The sequence below is a fragment of the Chiloscyllium plagiosum genome, unplaced genomic scaffold (assembly GCF_037043375.1).
Source record: "Chiloscyllium plagiosum isolate Xiang-an unplaced genomic scaffold, Cpla_swu_hap1 HiC_scaffold_20, whole genome shotgun sequence".
NCBI lineage: Eukaryota > Metazoa > Chordata > Chondrichthyes > Orectolobiformes > Hemiscylliidae > Chiloscyllium > Chiloscyllium plagiosum.
The window spans coordinates 24,017,776-24,041,531 of NW_028270158.1; the positions used below are offsets into that span (position 1 = coordinate 24,017,776).

At 39.9% G+C, this 23,756-nt stretch overlaps 1 protein-coding gene across 2 annotated transcripts in view; it reads right to left on the reverse strand.

The window, feature by feature from the left end:
* The window catches only part of LOC122560779 (dual specificity mitogen-activated protein kinase kinase 6-like), a 131,611-nt gene that overhangs the window by 55,905 nt on the left and 51,950 nt on the right, over nt 1-23,756 (reverse strand). For both annotated transcript variants that reach the window (XM_043711860.2, XM_043711861.2), the window contains exons 2-3: nt 16,769-16,838; nt 13,356-13,404 (exon numbers count right to left, since the gene is read on the reverse strand). In XM_043711860.2, coding sequence (XP_043567795.1) covers nt 13,356-13,404; nt 16,769-16,838 — 119 coding nt within the window. The remainder of the gene's footprint in view (nt 1-13,355; nt 13,405-16,768; nt 16,839-23,756) is intronic.

Sequence of the window (23,756 nt, forward strand, 5' to 3'; positions counted from 1 at the left end):
CTTGCCCTGTAATGGTAGTGTTGTCTCAGTCAAATTCATGTTGCTTGTCGTCTACTTAGTCTCTATAGCCTCTGTGATAGTGAATTCCAAGGTTGACCACACATTTTAGTGAAGAAACGTTTCCTCTTAGTCCTAAATTGTCTAACCCATATCCAGAAATCGGGACTCCTGGTTCTAGTCTTCCAAACCAGGAAAAACATCCACCTTGCACCTAGTCTGTACAGCCCTGTTGGAATTTTTATGTTTCAATCAGATTCCGTCTCATTCTTCTAAACTCTGGTGAATACAGTCCAAGTCAAACCAAACTCTCCTCTAAAGACAGGTCTGACATCCCTGGTCGCAGTCTCGTGAACCTTTGCTGCACTTCCACCTATGGCAAATATATTCTCTCTTAGGTAGGGAGACCAAAACTATACGCTATACTATTAATGCAGTCTTACTAAGCTTCTGTACAAAGGGACTACCTTTTTTGTCTTCCTCCCTTATTGAATGACGGTGCAATATATTTTCAGAATCAGATTATTGAAAGGTTACTACCAGAGCACCAAATACTTGAGTAGCTCTTCCTTTAACATCGTAAGATAAACACCATTAGGTCCAGGAGACCTACCTGCTTCCCCATTACTTTCGCTAGTACTTCTTCTCTAGCGGTACATTTGTATGTATTTCCTGCACTAATTTTGCCCCTTGTTTATTTAGAATGTTTGGAATGCTATCAGTGAACTCTATTGTGAAGACTTGGAGTCAGAGTCATAGAGATGTACAGCACAGAAACAGACTCATCCATGCCGACCAGATATCCTAACTCAATCTAGTCCCACCTGCTAGCACCTGGCCCATATCCCTCCAAACCCTTCATATTCATATACCCATCCTGATGCCTTTTAAATATTGCAATCATACCAGCTTCCACCACTTCCTCTGGCAGCTTATTCCATACATGTACCACCCTCTGTGTGAAAATGTTGCTCCTTAGGTCTCTTCTCTATCTTCCCCCTTTCACCCTAAACCTATGCCCTTTAGTTCTGGACTCCGCCAGCCCAGGGAAAAGACTTTGTCTATTTATCCTAGCTATGCCCTCATGATTTTATAAACCTGTATAAAGATCACTCCTCAGCCTCTAACGTTCCAGGGAAAACAGCCCTAGCCTCCCTATAGCTCAAATCCTCCAACATTCTTGTAAATCTTCTCTGAACCCTTTCAAGTTGTACAACATCTTTCAGATAGGAAGTAGTCCAGAACTGCACGTAATATGCCACCTGTGACCTAACCAATGTCCTGTACAGCCGCAACATGACCTCCCAACTCCTAACTGCCAATGGTATGCAATACTCTGACCAATAAAAGAAAGCATACCAAACACCTTCACTATCCTATTCAATTCCTCCTACCTTTCTTGGATCCCTATTTTTATTTGCCAAGCCTCATTTCCTAAGGGGACCATTCACTTCGGCCTCGCTCTTCCTTCTTAGATATTTTTAAAAAGACTTACTGTTTGTTGATATATTCTTGCTACTTCGCTAAAAAAAAGTTCTATTTCTGGTATGTTTTCTAAGGATCTAATGACTGTAAGAAAAATGTACTGATGGAATAAATGGACTCCAATATCTGGATTTAGTGGCTTGCATCCTGATGTTCTAAAGGAGGTGGTTGCAGGAGTCTGTGTGTCTGTGTCTGCGTGCATGTAAAAGGGTTTTATGAGCCATTTAGCCTTGTTCTATTCCAAATAAAAAGCAGGTCATATTGGAGCTTCTTTTCATTCAATCTTACATTTATTTTCAGCACAGCTCCTCACCTTGACCAGTTTCAGCAAATGACTCTTTCTAGCCAAGCAAATCAAATAAACTAAAAGTTACTGGTTACCTCTTAAAAAGGCAATTCTTCATAAGGGAATGTCATTTTCATACCCTTCCCATACAGAAGAAATAAATAAATGAATCCATATTGAACCAAATTAATGAGTAGCAGCCCTTTAAAAAGGCACAATAATAGATACCAAACACTCAAATTAAACTTGCAATTCTTTAAATGAAGTAATTTTAACTTTAATTGGACAGGTTCTGACACACCTCCAGGCAGGTAGGCTTGAACCCAGAGTTTGCAGCTCATAGGTGGGTCATTGCCAATGCCCCACAATTTCATTTTTTTAAAATCAACCTATTCAGAGATGTTATGACACACCTGCGGAGCAGATGGGACTCAAACCTGGGTGTCTTAGTCCAGAGACAAGGACACACCACTGTACCACAACCCTCCCCTTCATAACCTCATTATTTGTGTACAATTAATATCCTCAACCTATCTATAATTAAACATGACTGGTATATGTTAACAAGCCTGACATCAGTCCTTGAAAAATTGCTTGCATCCATTATTGAGGAAGTAGTAATAGGCACTTAGAAAATCATAATATTATTCAACAAAGTTTATGAAAGATGATAGTGTTTGAAAAATCTGATTTTTTTTGATGGTGTAACTAGTAGCTAAAGAAAATCATAACCAGTGTTGTGGACTTTTAAGATGATATTCAGGAAGGTACCACCCAAAAGTTAATAAATTTAAGAGCTTATGGAGTTGGGAGGTAATATGTTAGCATGAGAATCTAAGTGAGGTAGAATATGGGACATTTCCATTTCAACAAGTTGTTACTAGTGGCACACCAAAACAATTGGTGCTGGGGCCTCAGCTATTTCCAACCTGAAGTAATGATTTAGTTCAAGGCACTGAGTTCAATGTATTCATGTTTGTTGTAGATACAAAGTTAAGTGAGAAATCCGCTGGCTGAACACAGTTTGCAAAGGATATTGATAGGTTAAAATGAATAGACAAGCATAAGTAGCAAGTTATAGACAAAGATAAGCGATCCCACAACCAACAGATCAGATCTAAGTTCTGCAGTCATACCACATCAGTAATGAATGGTGGTAGACAATAAAACAACTCACTGGAGGAGATGGATCCACAAAGATCCTCAATGGTATAACAGCCCAACAAAAAAAAGACTGAAGTATTTGCAGCAATCTTCAGCCAGAAGTCCTGAGTTTTTGATCCATCAGTGGTCCCCAGTAACATAGATAGCAGTCTCCAGCCAATTCGATTCACTCCACATGATATCAAGAAATGGTTGAAGGCACTGCATAGAGCAAAGGCGATAGGCCCTGTCAACAGTCCAGCAAGAGGAATGAAGACTTGTACTCCACAACTTGCTGCTCACCCTAGCCAAGCTGATACCTCCAGTGTTGTAACTGTAATGTATCAACCCAATGTGAGAACTTGCTCAGTTATGTCCTGTCCACAAAAAGCAGGAAAAATCCAATCTGTTCAGTTACTGCCCCATCAGTTTTCTCCCAATCATCAGAAAATGGATGGAAGTTGTAATCAAAAGTGCTATCAATAGTACCCTCTCTGCAATAATCTGCTCAGTGACACCCAGTTTGGATTCTGCCAGGGCCACTCAGGTCCTTATCTCATTACAGCCTTGACTCAAACATAGGCAAAACAGCTGAATTCCAGAGGTGAGGTAGAGTAATAACTGTTTACATCAATGCTGCTGTATTCAACCGGATTCTGGCATCAAGGAACCCTGGCAAAACTGGGAACAATGGGTATCAGTGGACAAACTCGCCAATGATTGGAGTCATACCCGACACACAGGAAGATGGTGGTTGTGGTTGTAGGTAAGTCATCTCAACTCCAGGTAATCTGCGCAGGAGTTCCTCAAGATAGTGTGCTAGGTCCAACCATCTTCAGCTGTTTCATCAATGACCTACTTTCCATAAGGTCAGAAGGGTGGATGTACACCAATGATTGCACAATGTCCAGCACCATTCACAACTCCTCAGATACTGAAGCAGTTCATGTTCAAAGGCAACAAGATCTGGACAATATCCAGGCTTGGACTGACAAGTGGTGAGCAGCACTTGCGCCACACAAGTGCCAGGCAATGATCATCTCCACCTCACTGCCAATGTTATTGCCAAGGAAAATAAGGGGAAAATTACTACATTCACAACTTTTTGAATAAGTGGCTTTCACTGAAACTAAATCGTTGAATAGCAACTAAGCACCTCTAAGCATATGGTGTTTGTAGCTCATGCCCTGAGAGATTGTTTTATTGATGCCAATTCTAACTGCTAAATACTCTCCATACCTGGTGGGAAGCTTGTTTCTCACACAATCCAACAACTTTAGACTGACTCATAGGTAAGGAGTACAGGGTGCAATGTAACGACTGGCTGGCAAGGATATAAAAAGTGTTGCCCATGGTCAGGAGCACTCTGGCTTCAAGGTGGGGTTCAAGTGTGGACCTGGGTGAGAAAGGCATACAGATGTCAACAAATGGTGAAGAATTAGGTGACAACTGGGGAGAGTGAAGTCTGTGGGGTTAACGGAGTATGAATATTTGAAGGTTCACTGGCATATTCAGGCAGAGGCTGGAAGCCACTGGCAGAGGGACACTTACTGGCCTCTTGCAACGTGCTAGAAATAGGGAAGAAAACGGTTGCGAACACAACTGGAGTGGACAGGGTAAGGGACTCAACCTGTGAGAGGGGCTGCAGCAAACACTGATCGTAGGACATTTAAAAGGAACGAATGCAAGTCACAGGTCCATGCAATGTACAGCACCTACTCCCTCACCATACTGCAGGATTAACCCTCTCTGCCTGTTGCACCTCCATGGCACAGCCACTGCTAAACAACTCTAACATCTACACTTTTGCACAGAGAGACAAACAAACACAAAGAGACGTTGAACGAAGAGGGACAAAAGGTGTCATGTCCCATTGCCATGAGTATACATTGATCCTCCTGTTTCCAGACGGTACAATTGGATAACTGTATGGATCTCAATCCATGAGGCCTCACCTATGATTATGAAGCATTGCTGGCTGGTGTCAAGATACATTTAACATCTACACAGATTCTCAGAACACAGAACAAGTAACAACAGGGACATTTATGCAGGAAGTAATATGGTAAAAACAATGACTGCAGATGCTGGAAACCAGATTCTGGATTAGAGTGGTGCTCGAAAAGCACAGCAGTTCAGGCAGCATCCGAGGAGCAGGGAAATCGACATTTTGGGCAAAAGCCCTTCATCAGGGAAAAGTAATAGTTATGTGTATGTCTTTTTACTTGTGCCACCAAGATGATCTCAGTAGGTTTTCTTTTTTCTTTCCTTCACAATACATTTTTGTACAGTCCTTGGGTTCTGCAGTTGTGATGGAGGGAGCCTACATAGAAGGGGAGCCTTTTGGACCTAGACCTTGACAGCCTGGGGTTCTTCAATTTTGATAAGGCAAAGATGCTGACTGGCTGTAAGTTAACCCTTCTTGGCCTGAACTTTCAAAAAGTGGGAGGGCAGGCAGGGTGGAACAAACAACCTGGCCACTTCTGTAATGTCCCGAGTGGAAAGTGCAGAGTAGCCTCGAAGGTAGTTCCACCTTCAGCTGGGTGCCGATTAGCACTGCTCATCTCCTTTTAAGGACATAGCACCTGGACTAGGGTCAACAATCATCCCCTTTCCTGTCATCATGTCTTGAGATGAATGACTGAGCAATGAAGTGCAGACCTCTGCAGAGGTTGCCAATCTGTCCACAGAGGCATTCAGGCAATCACTAGATTCAGGGTTTCAATGCAATTTCCGAGCAACCAGGACTCTGCATCCCATAAGAGTATCAGTCACTGCTCCTCCATCCTGCATTTGGATGAAGTCCCTGATTACCAAAATCACTGGATCATCTCCGGCCTGGGGTTGAGCAAGTGACTACTCTCCAGAAGTCTTGAGTGCCAGCTGACTGGACAATTTCCTTCTCAGCCAGCTACATCACTGTCACTGTAAGGTGTCCACTACAGTATGTATCTACATCTGTACAGTTCCCACCAAGTTGCCAGTTTCTGGGCTGTTGGCACATGCAGGACACAACATTGCTGATGCCGAGACCACCGTATTCTTGGTCTCATAAGTAAAGCTGCAGCTTCTGCTGGAGCTCGACATTTTGACACAGAAGTCGAGGGTAGGTTATTGAAACCTGCAGCATGAAGTGAGAAAAGGCATCACGGCCAGTGGTTAGAACTATAGAGAGTGACAGCAGGACTAATAGGAGAGTTGCAGCAGAAGGAAGAACAGAATTTACTCATTTGGCAGGATATGCATGTTTCTGCATCCCAGCAGGAAAGGTCCAAGTCTTCTCTCCTCAGAGGAGGAGATCCCAGATGTCAGGCACTCCTCCACCAAGATGGACCATCTCTGGCCAATAATGAGCTGCCTTCTTCTGTAATGAGGAAAAAGTGTGGGCCAAGAAATAAGGGAGGTAACAGATGGTAGCATGTCTGTGGCTTGAGAGAAAAAGGTGGAATAATGTAACAAAGGACTCAGAAGGCAGCACAGGGGACCTGCAGGACTATTGTTACGGGAGGTCAGGGAGAAAGTGAGAGAAGGTGTTGCATGCAATAGTGATGGTGACAGAGTGTAAGCTTTAACAGGAAGTGGGTGCAGTAGCAGAAATAAAAGTAAATGTGAGGCAGAAGAGAAAAACAGAGTGTGGCTCATACCCTTGTGGACAAATGATTCTCTTACTAGATTGCTGGCCAATCTTCTGCACTGTGGAAGTGCCACTGACCAAATGCCAACCTCAGAATAGACTGGCAAGGTCTGCTGGCACAGCCTCATCTACCATCCTCTAGGAAGAGGATATCTCACCTTTGTACAACCCTTCCCCTAAGACCTCTGGGTCCCTGGCAGAGAAACACAGCTTCATTTTTTCCTTTCTGTCAGTCAATGAACAGGACAGCTTTCGAAAGCCAGTGCTTGTCGAGGTGCAGAGAGGCCTTTTTAAAACAACAAAGACACAAGGGATGCGGGCCTTTGAACAAATATCCATTGACTGGAATGGTGTATGGCAAAACGGGGTTGGAAATCAGACAGAAGAAATGCCATGTTAAGGGGTGGGTAACTAATGAGGCCTTCCAAAAAGAAAAACTGGACACATCTCAGATTTAACCAGGGGCGACACGGTGGCGCAGTGGTTACCACTTCTGCCTCACAGCACCAGGGTCCCAGGTTCGATTCCAGCCTCGGGCGACTGTCTGTGTGGAGTTTGAACATTCTCCCCATGTCTGCGTGGGTTTCCTCCCACAGTCCAAAGATGTGCAGGTCAGGTGAACTGGCCATGCTAAATTGCCCATAGTGTGAGGTGAATTAGTCAGAGGGAAACAGGTCTGGGTGGGTTTCTCTTCGGAGGGTCAGTGTGGACTTGTTGGGCCGAAGGGCCTGTTTCCACACCGTAAGGAAGCTAATCTAATCTCACATTACTGTATTTAACCTTCTTGAAAGTCCTGTCATTATAAAAAAAGCTTATTACCCAAACTAACCAACATCAATTTTCACATAATCCATTTACTTGAGCAGGAAAATAAGCAAGAAACAAAAATTTCTTTCCCTCACCCCCAACCTTTTAAACACATCATAAATGCTTTCAGAAATGTATCTAAATGCCCAAAACTAATGTAGTCAAGAATACTAAAATGCAGGAGTTTATGCAAGAAGGTATCCAAAAAAACCAAAAGATACGATTTTGAATATTATAAGTGCATGATATTTAAAGTGCAACATTTTGGTGCTGTGCTCTTTATTTTAGAGGAAACACAGGATCGAAGGGGGTCACAGGAACTTGCTCTGAATTGAGCTATCGACAAGCCTAGGTGGCTTGCATATTAAAGATTAAGAGAGAGAAAAAACAGATTGTTTTACTGGGGAGAGGTGCAGATGGCAACACCTGCAAACAATGCCCAGAGCAGATATGCTGATGATGGATAAGCTGTCAGTTGCTAGGTCCCAAGATGGCATTAGGAATGTCAGATTTTAAAAATGGAGATGGGAGTCCAAACTAAAGCTAATTAGCATTTCTTCATGAATACAAGATCTTTATGATTCACACTATGGAAATAGGCTTTGGAAAGGCAAGAGTCTTTAGCAAGTCATTTTGGAGACAGGTTGCAAATATTTCTAAATATCACTGAATCTCACAGGCAGGAACCGTCTTTAAGAATTTGAGAGGCAAAAACAGAGGTAGAGGCAAAAAGCTTCTACTGTTTATTAAATGCTGATGGGGGCTCAGGCTTGGATTGAAGAGACTAAGATCATGAGGATCTAAAATGAAGTTGGACAACTCCTCTAGCTTTGGCTAAAGGGAGGGATCTCCAAGTTAATTCACACCATGAAAGTCAAAGTCAATTCAGGAATTAGGAAATTAAAAGTTATATCGTGAGGAGAAGATAAAAACGAGTTAAGAATTAGTTTGGATTGGATAAATGAAGTGTTTACTTGAAAAGGACAAAACCAAGAACAACCAGAGAGAATTTTGCCAGTTCATTTTAAAAGGTTAATGTAGACATTTCCTGCCAAAACAGTGGTTAGTAAATGGTGCTTTTAGTCTGTATGCTATAGTAAAAGTCTATCAAAAGATAGAATTTTGATTCTTTCAACCATTCATTCGGGGTGTCAATTTCTTTTAAGATGATATTGGTATCCACAATGGTTGTAACAATATTTGCAGTATAGCTTTTTTTAAAATACACTTTTTTTTGCAGATTGAATACTCTGGATACAAACTTGGTGTTGTAATATGAGCAGAGTAGAGGATCAGTGGCTACAAAAAAAACAGTCCCTTAAGTGTTTGAACTGCTTAATGCATGGCTAACTTGGTAGAAAAATAAATATTCCATGTAATCACATTCAAAAATTGGTCCTTCCTTAAAATAACCTAACATTGTCGGCCAAATGATGATACAATTACAGATAGGAAAAACTCCAAAATACAGATGATGTCATTCAACTACACAATCCAACTGGTTAGACACTCCCTTGATATTTGTTTGGTGCTTAACTCTATATTTCTTTTAACTCTTCAGTTCAGTACAACCCCTAAAATGGAAGAATAATACAGTAATTAATTTGTCATTTAGGGGGCAGACAAGTCATAAAAGGCATAGCCAGAGAGACCACAAATGCTCCAGGTTCAACTGTCAGTGTGTGCTGAGTTACCAGATCTTGGGTATGAAAAACAGAGATACTATAACTTGCCTGGTAAAAGAAAAACAAAAAAAAGGGTTTTTTTTGCTCCTAACCAATATCTATTCAACATATCAACCAATATCTATTGGTGGGCGGCACGGTGGCACAGTGGTTAGCACTGCTGCCTCACAGCGCCAGAGACTCGGGTTCAATTCCCGCCTCAGGCGATTGTGCAAACTCCACACAGTCAATCGCCCTGTGTCTGTGTGGGTTTCCTCCGGGTGCTCCGGTTTCCTCCCACAGTCCAAAGATGTGCAGGCCAGGTGAATTGACCATGCTAAATTGCCCATAGTGTGAGGTAAAGGGGTAAATGTAAGGGAATGGGTGGCAGGTCAGTGTGGACTTGTTGGGCCAAAGGGTCTGTTTCCACACTGTAAGTAATCTAATGTCACCAAAGTCTGAGACCAAATGAAATAGAACGGTCTCCAGGCAATGATCACTGAAAATACAAGAGTCAATGCCTTCCGAAAAGAATTCACAGAATGTTATGGTCTAGAAAGAGGCCACCCAACCCAGAGTTTATGGCGATCCTGCTACAACAATTTAAACCTAATCCCATTGCCTTGCTCAGTTTCCTAACCCTTGGCTTTACTCTTTTGCAAATTGGAAAAAAAAGGAGGGGGTTGAACTAATAAAACTGAAAATGTCACCAGTCATTTACATAACCTGAGCTTTCTCAAAAAGTTTGTGAAGTGAATATGCCACAGGAAACAATGTTATATAGGTGACAGCTTCTACAAATCCGTGAGATGACCCGCTGTTTGACTTGTTCATCTCATATTCAGCAGGTGATAAGTTTAGACAATTTTATTGGCTTCTATTGGATTTATTTCTGAAGACAAAAATAATTTCATACTAGAAATGGGCTATTGCAAAGAAAATAAATAACTGCCTCTAACCAACTGAGTGAACTCCCTGTTTTGTGACACAGAAAGAAAGGATTTTTTTTTTGGACAGCTGTTGGATTTAATCAACTTTCACAAAAGAAATGATGGGGTCAGTACCTCTTTAAATTGTCTCAGTCTGTCAATCCCTTTCACGTCTCTATTACAGAAATTACTGATTGTAGAATTAGTTTGCAACCTCAATAATATGAGGAGACCATGAGGTCTGCAAATGCTGGAGATCAGAGTTGACAGTGTGTTGCTGGAAAAACACAGCAGGTCAGGCAGCATCCGAGGAGCAGGAAAGTCAACGTTTCGGGCCACAGCCCATCATCAGGGATGAGTCTGGGAGCCTCAGGGGTGCAGGGGGGGAGCTGGGGAGAAGGTAGCTGAGAGTGCAATAGGTGGATGGAAGTGAGAGTAAAAGTGATAGGTCGGAGCGGATAGTTGGGAAGGAAGATTGAAGGAAGGTCATGAGGCGATGCTGAGCTCGAAGGCTGGAATGAGGGTAAGGTGGGGGAAATGAGGAAACTGGTGAAGTCCACATTGATGCCCTGAGATTGAAGGTTTCCGAGGCAGAAGATAAGTCGTTCTTCCTCCAGGCATCGGGTGGTGAGGGAGTGGCAATGGAGACGAGTCTACTTGAGGACGTGGCTAAAGTGGGGGGGGGGGAAGGTGATAGGTCAGAGGGGAGGGTGGGAAGGAAGAATGACAGGTGGGACAGGTCAGAGGGCTGAAAGGATGGAACTGGGGTAAGGTGAGCCTTGCAAAGCCAAAGATTCTTTGGGGATATCTGTAATTGTAATTATCATCACAAATACAAAATGGAAACTCCTAAATTGCATAGAAAATGTACTCTTAGACAATTTTTATCAACCAAGAGAACACTCTCCAAGCACCTGGCAGACTTTGAGCATCTGAAAATTCTGTTATCATTAATCTCTCTTTTTACTAACTCACATCCCATCCTGCCAATTCATAACCTTGTGTTTTTTTCTGACGTTTGCCTTCTGGCCTTCAAGATCTCAGTAACTTTCCCAGTTTGTTAAATTCTGAACCTATTTCCATCTCCCTTTTCTCTTCAGCCTTCTTCTGTTGAAAGATAATAAAAATGACAGTTAGCTGAAGAATTTCATGTCCTTTTGCAGTAAAATTCTGTGGTTAGCAGATATAAGGAGAGTGCACCCTCCAAAACACTTGGTGCTGCCTCTTCCATCGCTCTTCTTGAATTTTCACTATGCAACAACTTTACATTAACTGCAGGCAAACTAGACAAGCACAACATGAAATGTGAGCATCTGAGCCCAATAAAATGTGATTATTTCACAGAGCAAACAGGTAAAAGACCAGAAGATACAGTTCACTACTGCCCTATTATTGCTAATCTTTAAAGCTCATTGCATTTCACTCACACCCATGTAGGTGCATCAAACACCACAGGTTATAGTCGAACTCTAATACAGCCTAATTTAGTCGTGTAATGTGAATCCACATGTTCCATCAAGTAATTCAATGAGAAGCATTAGCTCATTACCATCTATCATTCCTTACCAACATACCACTTCCCTGCTTCAAGCGCTTGCCAAACATTTTCTAGATGCTATACAATGTACATCACCAGCAGGCAAACCAAACCCAAGAAAAATCATAGAAATAAAACAAATGAATAGTGGATGCTGGAGATCTGAATTAAAATCAGAAACTGTTGGAGAAACTCAGGAGGTCTGGCATCATCTGTGGGGAGAAGGCAGAGTTAATATTTCAAGTCTGGTAACTCTTCATTTTCTTCTCAAGAGTCACAGGATTCGAAACATTAACTCCGCTTTCTCCCCACAAATGCTGCCAGACCTGCTGAGTTTCGCCAAGAGTTTTTATTTTCATTCAAGAAAAAAATGATTCCTTTGTGTTAACAACAACCTCAGGATATCCAAAACTAGATTAAAGCCAATGCAGTACTTGTGCAACAGTTAATATTACAATGCAGGAAACATAGCAGCCAATTTGCATAAACTGTAATGGGAAAATGATCAGATAGTCTGTTTTAGTGATTTTGGTTGAAGCGAAATACAGGTACACAACCCTTTATCCAAAATCCCAAAGTCCAAAAAATCTCCAAAGTCCCAAGGTCCTTTTGTGAAGTTTTTTTCTCATTAACAAGGTTGCTTGGCATACAAACAGTTAACTCAAGATGACAACCACTCAATACATGTCACTCAGATGTGTGGTTCAGCACTGGCAGACCTTGATTCTGTTTCAAGGCCTATTTTACTCCCAGTGAGTCTGCTGTTCGGTAAAATTTCACCAAACTGTCACTTACTCTGATATTCAAAAACCAGCTGGTCCCAAACATTTCGGATGAAGGATTGTGCACCTGTATTACCTAAAACTCTAAGAACTTAGATGCTCTTTCCCCCCAAATAGTGCCACGAGATCTTTAAAATCCACTCACGAAGGCAAACATCTTCATCAAAAATTAGCAACACTTAACTTTGGAATTTCTTCATTCCAGAAATCTCTCAACAGAGCATATAATTTTTTTTAAGCTATAGTTCAGACAAAGAGACATGCTGTCAAAGCACCAGCACAGATCCAAGAACACCAACTTTCAAAAGAAGCAACAATTTATACTACATGATGAAAGACAGGTTAACTCTGAACATGGCAGCAGGGAACTATGGACCCCCACAATCCAGTTTAATGCCCAGGTATTTTTTTAATGCAGAGGACAGATCCCTGCATATGAAAGAATGCAGCTTCTTGTAGGTCTAAGTGAGCCACATTGCAAAAATGACTGATTAAAGTGGGCACTTTGGATTGTCTAGTGAGTGCTGTCCAATATGGAATAACATCTAATCTTAGACGTTGCATTTGGAGTTTTGCAAGCACAAGCTAATTGAATACAGTTAGTGTACTGCCTATTGCAAACAAACAGCAAACAAACAAAAATCTGCTATGATTTACTAGCTGTTGGGACAAAAAGGCCTATACATAACCAACCAATCAGCATTATTTCTCATGCAGTATAAATTGTTACACCCTTTGAAGTTCAGCATTTTTCCATCTGGCCTGATGAGTGCAAGACAATAAACCTCAACAGGTCCTCTTTTTTTTCTAGCAACACTCAGGATTTGTACTACTGAGTGAATATTTCATCTTGCTGACACTTTGAGAATAATTTAAAAAGGGTACCAAATTAGTTGAACTTTTATAAAATATATACATTTAGTTTCAAACCCATGCTGACTTAGCAAAATCCTGCTATCGCAGGTTAAAATAAAGATATAGTTAGTAAACCATCTCAAATATTGTATTTCAACAGGACAATAGAGCAGCAAGGAAATATATTTGGGTAACAGAAACTATCTAAAAATGTAAAATAACAAATAAATACTTACTTGATCTCCAATTGTAATGCAAGCTTTTGAATCCAGATCTCGGGGTGGTCTAGAAAATAGATTTGAATAAAAGTGTACTCAATTTCTCAATAAAATGAATTAAGGATACAAAAACAGTGACACCACTATTAGTTTGTGTGCACCAACATGTTTAAGAGAAGATTTTCTGCATGGCAGATTTCAAAGAAAATGTAAGAAAAGCATCATAAAAATTTAAGAAACAAAAGATACAGACCTGAAATATTTTTTGAACATCAATTTTTTTTTTTACAGATACAGAATATTCTGTGTACAAACAAAAATATACCTTAAAGAGGAACTTAGTGGAATCAAAAGGAATAGAAATCATGGCAAGGGAGGTAAAGAATTAAAACAACTGCAGATACTGGAAATCTGAAACAAAGACAGAAATTGCTGGAGGAACTCAGCAGGCTTGACTCTCTTCTGAAACGTCACTAGACATGAAACATTAATTCTGTTCCTCACTCCACAGATGTTGCCAGATCTGCTGAGTTTCTCCAGCAATTTCTGTTTTTGTTAAAGAAAGAAGTACATATACGCAGCTTTGCCAAGAAAATAATATTGCCCACAACTAGACATGTTTCTTCCTAGGCTGTACCCTGTGCTACTGAGTCAGAAAACCGAGCCATAGCTCACTACCTGCTGGAACCCCTTGAATAGATATAGTGTCTCCATTAAACAATATCTAATACAATGTCCTCAAATCCAAATTCCAGGCATAATCTAAGCAGTCTAAGCAATTCCAAAGGGCTCTAAAATGGGAATAGTTTCTATGTGTCATACATGGTCTAAAGAACCTGCTAATTTTCCTTAAAAGTAGCGTGTTATCTTGGTTTCTTAAAAATACCACTAAATAAAAGTCATACGATCAAAGAAGTATAAACATTCTACAGGAAAAATGAATACTACAAGTTTGAGCATGTGGTTTAACTCAAAGGCAGATTTGAAATTGCTTATACATGAGTGGTCTTCGAACAGATGGCAATATGAGACGATTCTGGCAAAAGAAAGTCATAGAGTCATAGAGATGTACAGCATTGAAACAGACTGGATAGATGAAAACAAATATTTTAAACAGCCACATGACCTTGACTGCAACTCTCAAAAGGGGTGATTGAAAGTTGCATTTGAATCTACTCAACGAGGATATATACTCAAAAAAGAAAACTATGCTGACCTACAGGTGGGCTGGGAGCCAGTTAACTTGGTTCAACTTGTGATACTCTCACAATCAAACAGTGACTACAGTCACCATCATTAATTACATATAAATCATTTTTTAAAAAACTTAGGAAAGATACTAAATGATGCAGATGCCATTGAACCTAACTCAGCAACAACCAACTCCTTCTGCAGAAGGGAATAAAAAAGGATTCATATCGTCAGCATGCTATCTTAAATATTTTAAATAAATTTGTTGTGTGACCACTTCAACTAAAATTATACACAACTTGAAAAAGAGACCAAAAGATTAGCAACAAATAATTTTTATTATTTTTCTCTGATGAGGTATCAAATTCTCTAAGTTTCCCTCAATTTGAGCAGCTTGCATCACCTCAACATCAACCAATAACCTCTTTTTTAAAAAAACAAAATATCAAACAAACCAGAACTCCAGTTAATTTTACTGAAAAATTACTTTTGACTGTCAAAAATAATTTGTACTTTAACAAGTACCCATGGTCTAGTATTTAAATTTTGTCGACAATCCATCATTGGTCGTGAAATGCAAAGCTACATAGCAAAATTTAGCTGCTACCATCCAGAAGACAGCCTCTAAAAGCTAAAACAAGTCAGAAAACATATAGCTACCCCATTAACTGCAATGCAGCGTGATGGCTCAGCGACTAGAACTGCCATCTCACAGTATCAGGGATCTGGGTTCAATTCCATCCTCTGGTGACTATCAGTGTGCAGTTCGCACATCCTCCCAGTATCTGTGTAGGTTTCCTCCATGTGCTCCAGTTTCCTCCCAAAGTCCAAAGATATGCAGGTTAGGTGGGTTAGCCATGGGAAATGTAGGGTTACAAGGATGGGGTGGTTGGGATGCAGAATGTTGGTGAGAACACAATGAGCCAAATGGCCTGCTTACGTAGGAATTCTATGATTCTAAGGATTGGTAAAAAAGGTTACTTGCCAGTGTAACACTCAACCATATGTCTTTGAAGCATTCTCCAATTTCTAGTCTATGTTTGGTTATCTGATTTTTGCTGGAGCCATGGTAAGCAAATAAAAGTCAACTTCTGTTCTCTCTGGGAAGAGAGAAATGACCAAGATGTTCCTGCTCCTCGGATGCTGCCTGACCTGCTGTGCTTTTCCAGCACCGCTCTAATCAAAGCAAAGCATTCAATAACTCATTTGTTAAAAAATTTTGCAAAATGCTTGTGCACACATGTCAAAACTAAGAAAACACAGGATCAGACACTGGCGTGATGGCATTCCCACCCAAAGACTGAGCCATTGCACTGTTTAGCTTCACACTTGATTGTCCACTAGGACAAGGTGCTAGAAAGCAGTTGATGTCAGTGGAATTATTCAAAAACGTCAGCCTTTAGAACAGGGGTCAAAATTCAAGCAAAAACTTAAGTATAAACGTTCTTGAGAAAATAGTTCAAAATATCAATAGTAAAATACATATTCATAGATTTATTCTATCCAAAACATTTATTCCAGCTGTGAAAGTGCTTCAAAGTACAGACTCCCATGGTTTGCATGAGTTTAGAAACCATTGTCTTGTGGTTTCAAATAAATATTATTCTCTTTAAGACTGAAAGTTTTTACAACTTTCAAAATATGGCTTTTAAATGACAACCTCAGCAAAAATAAATATGCATTAAAACTTCTTATGCAGGATATAAAGCAATAGGAAACAAATTGCAAAATGAACAAAGCCTTCTTGATAATATACCTGGCATAAACAAATTAAGCCTTATCCTCATAATTTTTAATTCAATCAGCATCCACTCTTAGTCTGGTCTTTCTTTTCTTCTCTTGCATAGGTGCTGACTATTGCAGTTAGTGTTTGCATAGGTGCTGTCAGCCATCCAGCATTTCAAAGAGTGTCCGTTATTCCTGGACAAGTGCTAGCAGGTATCTCACAAATGCAATCCTATTATTATATTCATGCAGATTCTTTTAAGGATCACAAGAGAACAAGTAGAAATAGAAGCTCTTGCTTATCTTTTTCTCAACAGCTATCCCAAAAGCACTATGGGCTTCTCACACACCCATAAACTCAAACACCAGTCCTACAACTTCTAATCAGCATGGTCTAATTCTCTGCTAAGCAGTATCTTTCTCTACAAAGCCAGTAGAAGGAATGTTTGGCACTCTACATGCACGTGCATGGGAATGCAAAAATGTGGCTCCTTTTTACGAAAAGATTTCCTTACGTTGGGCTTGTAACTGGCTGATTGAAGACATCTTCAGAGATCTTTAAGTTAGGTTTTTTCTTCACTTTTCCTGTAAAGCAAACAAAACAAAATATCAGATCAAATTAGTTTAGCTTCCCCCTGAATTTTGTTTTACTTGCAAATTACTTTGTTTATTATATCACAATGCATTAACAAATTTAACCACAATCCACATTACCCTTCTTTGTATCTCATGGCTTTCCTGCAGCCTTGGCCATCCCACGAGTATATCCTTTAATGCTTTGATTGAAACCTATTGGAAAATAACCAGTATAGCTCCAACAGCAGTTTTTGTTGCTTCCTTCACAGAAGCTTGGTTTTCCCTTTGCTTATTTACATGCCATTTCTTGGTGACATCAATTAACACAAGGATTACGTTCTACATGCAAGTAGACAACAAACAGACTTCCAACTACAGCACTTACTTTGGCCTCATGCACAATTCCATTAACAAAACATTTGTCTGCAACTAATGTGTCAATTTCATACTTCATCTCAGAAAATGAAATCTAACACACTGGGCTATCTGCCTACAATACAGACCAATATTGCATTTAAACCCAGTCTGTGCCAAATTAGTAGTTATCAGGCCATGGTAATACTTGAGTGCTACAACTGATCTCTGTGCTGTTGATTAGGAAGCAGGGGAAAGGACTGAAAACACAAGTGGGAAGGAATAATAAATAGCCACTGGATACCAGTCAAGCATGGAAAGTGGAAAAATGTATATGTTTAGGTTTGACTATGATAAAATACAGTCAAACAGCACTGTTGACACTCAGTGCTTACAAACCTAAGGAGACTAACACTTCCAAAAATCTGGGTGCTGTTGTCCTGTGTAACCATGGCCCACAGTAACTTCAGAAGAGATGTGCAAAAGAAATTGTGACCATTTAAAGTGACATCGCTAATTGGAATATAGAAATCTCCAATCTGTGAAAAGGAATATAAACAAAAACTATTAACAGAAATAGAGAAGTGGATTTGGCCAAAACAAAATGTGTCACATTTTATCAGATACCATAAGAAATATGTCCTGTACCATAAAAGGAGTACAGTAGTTCCATCCTCAACTCCAAGTCACTTCAGTGAAATTATCTACTCACTTTTAAAAATGCTAAGTACTTACCTTCCTGTAATATTTGTACAGCCAATTGGAAATTACTCAATAATACAACCGTTTTAGCAGAGTAGAAACACCAAACTATAAGGAAACACTTGCAGTCAACAATACATACAGCGCCCCAAATTATCTCAGCACCAAATGATTTCACAATAATTCCACCACTTCACCACAATCAAAATATTAAAGAGTAGTGTGTATTACACTGATCTACAATATTAAATCATGTTTATTGATAATAACCAATGTTTTTGCTGTAGAAAAATTATTGTTAGATTCTAAACTGGAGTATTCAGGCTAATTAACCACCTTCACTTTAGTTTTCTGTCTCAACAAAGAGAAGGGCGGCTGCATTTCCCAGCCTGCCAATTCCTACTAGAAAGATGAAAGCCTGCATTTCTTTAGTGTTTTTCGTGACCTCAAGATGCTCCACAATGTTTTGTAATATGAAACAAACATAGCAGCCAATGTGAACATCTCAAACTCCCAAAGACACGTGATCACGACTAAATAATTTTCTTGTCAAAGCAATATTGGTTGAGAGATAAATATTGAACTGGACAGCGAGAAATGAACTGCTCTTCCTTACATTTACAAAATTTGTAGCATAGAATGGGGACAAAAATAAAAATACTCAATTAAAAACAGAACATGGTACAAGTACAGTGATTTATTTCTTACAGATGTAATGTCAGAAATATCTCCAGTTGTTTGTGTCCCAAATACTGATCTACCTTCTGCCCACTTGTACTAGTTTTTGCTCTATTTAAGATCTAAATAGATCGTTGACATGTCTTTACTTGCCCAAGTTGAATATCCCAAAAATATGGGCATGGCAAGAGGGGTTGCAGTTACAACTGAGGAAGGCAACAAAGTAGAAAAACACTGCAACATTTAACTATACAGCTAATGCCTCTACATATTTATTTAAAAAGAAATTAAGACAGCAAGGTGCAGTCAATTACTACAAAAACAGTGGTAATTGACAAGCAATAAAGTCTGGATAATCCATGCGGTTTTCTTTTCATGCAGTACTTTCTGTGTATCCATATAAAGGATATTTTAAAAGTTCTGGTTAAAAATGTTCTTAATCTCATTCACATGACTATTACAGAAAACTTAGAATCACAGAATCCCTACAGCGTGGCAGGAAGCTGGTTGGCCCATCAAGTCTTCACTGACCCTCTGAAGACCATTCTACCCAAACCTTACCATCTACCCTATCCCTGTAACACTACAATTACCATAGCTAATCCACCTAGCCTACACATCCTGAGACACTAAGGACAATTTAGCATGGTCAATATACCTAACCCGCACATCTTTGTACTATGGGAGGAAACTAGAGCACTTGGCAGAAACCCATGCAGACACAGGGAGAACTTGCAAATTCCAAGTAAAAGGTCACCCAAGGCTGTCACCTCGACCTCAGGTCCCTGGCACCGTGAGGTAGCAATACTAGCCACTAAGCCACTATGCCGCCAGTAGTGAGTGGATAAATGAAATGAATCTAGAATGAAAAGTGACGAGAGAAGTAGAGAGAGGACACATACGAGATCTGCAAAAGAAAGCAAATATTAACCTTCTTGTTACACTTGGTAGAATGGTTTTAGGGCTAAGAGGGAAATTACGACAAACTGTGTAGTCTAGACCTGTAATTTTTCCTGGAATATTGGAGATTAAAGGGAAGATCTGCTATTAAGGTAATCTGACAGTGCTGTTGGGCAAGGCAGTTCCAGGATTCTAATGCAGTGTCAATGATGGAATGGTAATAGGTTTCCTATTTGGGTTGTTGCATGCCTTGGATGGGATTTCCAGAAGATGGTGCGTCCATTGCTCTTACTCCCCGCCATAGACACTGTCACGTTTAGGAAATAGAGCTACAATCTTGGCACGTTGCTACAGTGTATATTGTAGACAGACCACATTGCACACATTGTAATGATGGATGGATGGACGGATGAATATTATCGATGATAAATGGGTTGCATTGTCCTAGATTATGTTGGCTTCTTGGGGCTGCATTCACCCAAGCAAGCGAACAGTGCTCTATCAAACTCTGACTTGTACCTCAGTTGCTGAAAAAGCTTTGGAGCAGGAGTCAAAATTACTTTGATTTTGACAGTTCCTGGAGATTATTTTTGAGGCTACATTTCAATTGAATAATTTCTTCATATGGTTTGCAAGAACAAATTGGGCAAAAGGTCTCCATCAGATACTAATGTTAAGCATCTAAACCAGATAATAAAAGGTAATTAAAGGAATTGATGAAGTAAACAGATAGAGACTATTGTCAAGACTAGAGTGGTGCTGGAAAAGTACAGCAGGCCAGGCAGCATCCGAGGAGCAGGAAAGTCAACATTTGGGCATTCCTCCAGCATCTGCAATCCTCACTTCCGTGTTGATAGAGACTATTTCCAAAAGTCAAGATGGAGAGAACAAGCAGCCCAGGCTATTCAAGGCAAGGTCAGAACTCAATTCCACAAACAAAAACAATAGTGGAAAGCTGGAAATCTCTTCTCCAAAAGCTAAAGCTTGGGGCTGACTGAAAGGTCAGCCACTGTTTTGAAATTATGTTTGATAAGGGTATTAATGATTATAGAATCCTAGGCAAACAACAACTTTGATTAATTTATGATTAAACAATGTTGGAACAGGCTCAAGGTACTGAACAGCCGAAGACTATTTGTTTGCTTCTGTAACAACCACTTTGTATAATGGGAATTAAAGTTTCCAGCATTTGAACATGACTTGCCCCCTTAGCTAGTTGTTGCACAGTTATGATATAATTGTGATTACATAAAGAGTAAAACATATTCTTCCCCACATTCTCTACAGCAGTACAGCATTACTCAGTGCTTATTATCTGGACTGACGTTGCTTCTTCACCCCATTCCAAATGAGTCATACTTCAGTCATTGGCACCTGACAGGAAATTTGTGATTATCTTCCAGATAAAATAATAGAAAAAAAATGTTGATACCTACACAAGCAGCATTACAATTATGAAATCCTATCTTACTCAGATAACAGATAGCTCTTTTGGAGAATTTACTACAATATAACACAGAACACTATGTAAATTCAAAAATAAAAATGCTGCTTGTTTTAAATATATAATTATTTACTGAAACTACTTTACAGTCATTAGATGGAGGATGCACTGGGGACTGGAATATTTTACCAATGTTAACATCAACACAGTTTCAACATCAAGGACTATGCAGGGCTAATTAATGCTCCAAAGTGCCTCAATTAGTCGCATATTGGTAAAGTTACCAGACTTGTAATCCAGAGATCAAAAATGTGTTGCTGGAAAAGTGCTGCAGATCAGGCAGCATCCAAGAAGCAGGAGAATCGACGTTTCCTAAAGAAGGGCTTATGCCCTAAACGTCAATTCTCCTACTCCTTGGATGCTGCCTGACCTGCTACGCTTTTCCAGCAACACATTTTTCAGCTCGGATCTCCAGCATCTGCAGTCTTCACTTTCTCCTCGTAATCCAGAGACCCAGACTAATACTCCAGAATCACAAGTTCAAACTTTACCATAGCAACTGAAGGAATTTAAATAATAAAGTACATTAGTCTCATTAACAAATGATCATTAAATTACTGCACTTGCATTTTAAAAAAACTAACAATCTGGTTTATTAATATTCTTCAAGGGGAGAAACTTTTATCCGGTCTGGCCGAGATAGGACTCCAAAAGCACTGCTTGATGATTAATTCCTACTGTTATTCACAAAGGCCTCGCATGTCACTCAGTTTCAATCAATTAATAAAAGATAATGTGAAATGGATCAAAAATGGACTAATCACCATGAACCTAGGCATGAAAAGCAAGGGCACATCACACGCAACCAACACTGCATAGTCTTCCTCACTAAAGTCCATGGACTTGTGCCAAAATTTGAAGAGCTGGCCCAGAGACTAGTCAGGTGGAAGTGGGTACTGCAGACGCTGGATATTAGAATCTCGATTAGAGTGGTGCTGGAAAAGGACAGCAGGTCAGGCAGAATCCAAGGAGTAGGAAATTCGACGTTTCGGGCAAAAACCCTTCATCAGGAATTCCTGATGAAGGGCTTTTGCCCGAAACATTGAATTTCCTGCTCCCCAGAGACTAGTAAGGCAACTGCCCAAGACAGTAAACACAGGAACAGTCATCACCTACAGGTTCTGCTCCAAACTACTCACATTCTGACTCTGAAATATATCTCTATTCATTCACTGTCCCTGGTGAAATTCCTAATATTTCCTAACCTCACAGTGGATGTACCTACAACATAGGTATAGGGCGGTGCAGTGGCTCAATGGTTAGCATTGCTGCCTCACAGTTCCAGGGTCCCAGGTTTAATTCCAGCCTTGGGCGACTGTGTGTGGAGTTTGCACACTTTTTTTCATCTAAAGATGCGCAGGTCAGGTGAATTGGCCATGCTAAAAATTGTCCATAGTTGTTAGGTAAATAAGTCGGGGGGGTGGGTTACTCTTCAGAGGGTCAGTGTGGATTTGTTGGGCCGAAGGGCCTGATTCCACACTGTAGGGAATCTAATCTAATCTAATCATATGGATTGCAGGTGGGTATGGGTGGAGAAACAGGGCCCAGAGATCAGTAGCAACAGTGCATACCATCTGGAAGACGCACTGCAGCAACTTATCTTACCTCCTTCAACAGCTCTTTTCAAATTGGGACCTAGTAAAACAAAGGCAGCTCTGCATGGAAACACCATCCATAAGTTCCCCACCAAAGCCACAAACTATCCTGAATGTTACTATATCATTTCTTCACTCTTAGTGGGTCAAAATGCTGGAAACTTCTAAAACTCAAAGGACTGCAGAGGTTCATGAAAGCACCTTACCATCACCTTCTCCAGGGCATCGTGGATGGGTAATAAATGCTGGCTTAGCCTTAATTTAAAAATGTGGTTAGCTGGGGGCTGAAATGAGTGGAGAGGGTAGTTAAAGAAGTGTATCTTTTCACTTTTAAAATTAAACCTTAACTCAAGCTCATTACTTGGGAGTAAACTGAACACTAGAGATATTACAACAGTTGGGCCTGTACAATAATTAAATATATCCGTACTGGGTTTTAGATGATGACTGGAAATTTTCTCTAGAGCTTTCTTAGGTGTTTTTGTCTAACTGCATAATTTTACGTTTTAAATATCTTGTCTCTCATGTGCTCCCTGCAACCTCTAGTTCAAGACTGCTCTCTTCCATTTTCATTCCTTTCAATTCTAATGGCCTGACTTTTTTCCTCTGCTCTCTTACCTTTTTTCTGCCAACTCTGGCATCTTCATTCTTCATGTTCAAACAACTTTAACTCTAATTCCATATCAGAATCAATTCATTTCTCATTACTTGGAATACCCAGACCCTCCAATATCTCTATTAAGCCCAAATGCTGCGCTCAGTTTTCAAGTATTCCCATCTTCTTAGCCCTGGCAGACAATTCTATTTCTGATTTAGCAATAATAAATGTGGTTTCTTTTGTCAGAGATGTCCTGCATTTGGAGGAGGCTTTACCAATATCTAGTGCAATCTTATTTTTGCTCAGTACAAAATCTGGCATTTCCTTTCATTCCTTTATCTATTACCAACTTCACACCCAATCATTTTTATTCCAAAATATTCCAGCATAATGTCACTAAATTTTGACTCTGGGGTACTGTATTGGAAATCAAGGTCCATGCTTCCCAGAATAAGGAGATATTTGAAAATATTTAATTAAACTATCTAAAGTTCCTAATTTACCTTATTCATGTTTAACAAAAGTAGTGGAGATTTGAGAGGATGGAACCAGTAAAATAGACAAGAGAGCCAGAGGGTGTGGTGTATTTGGATTTT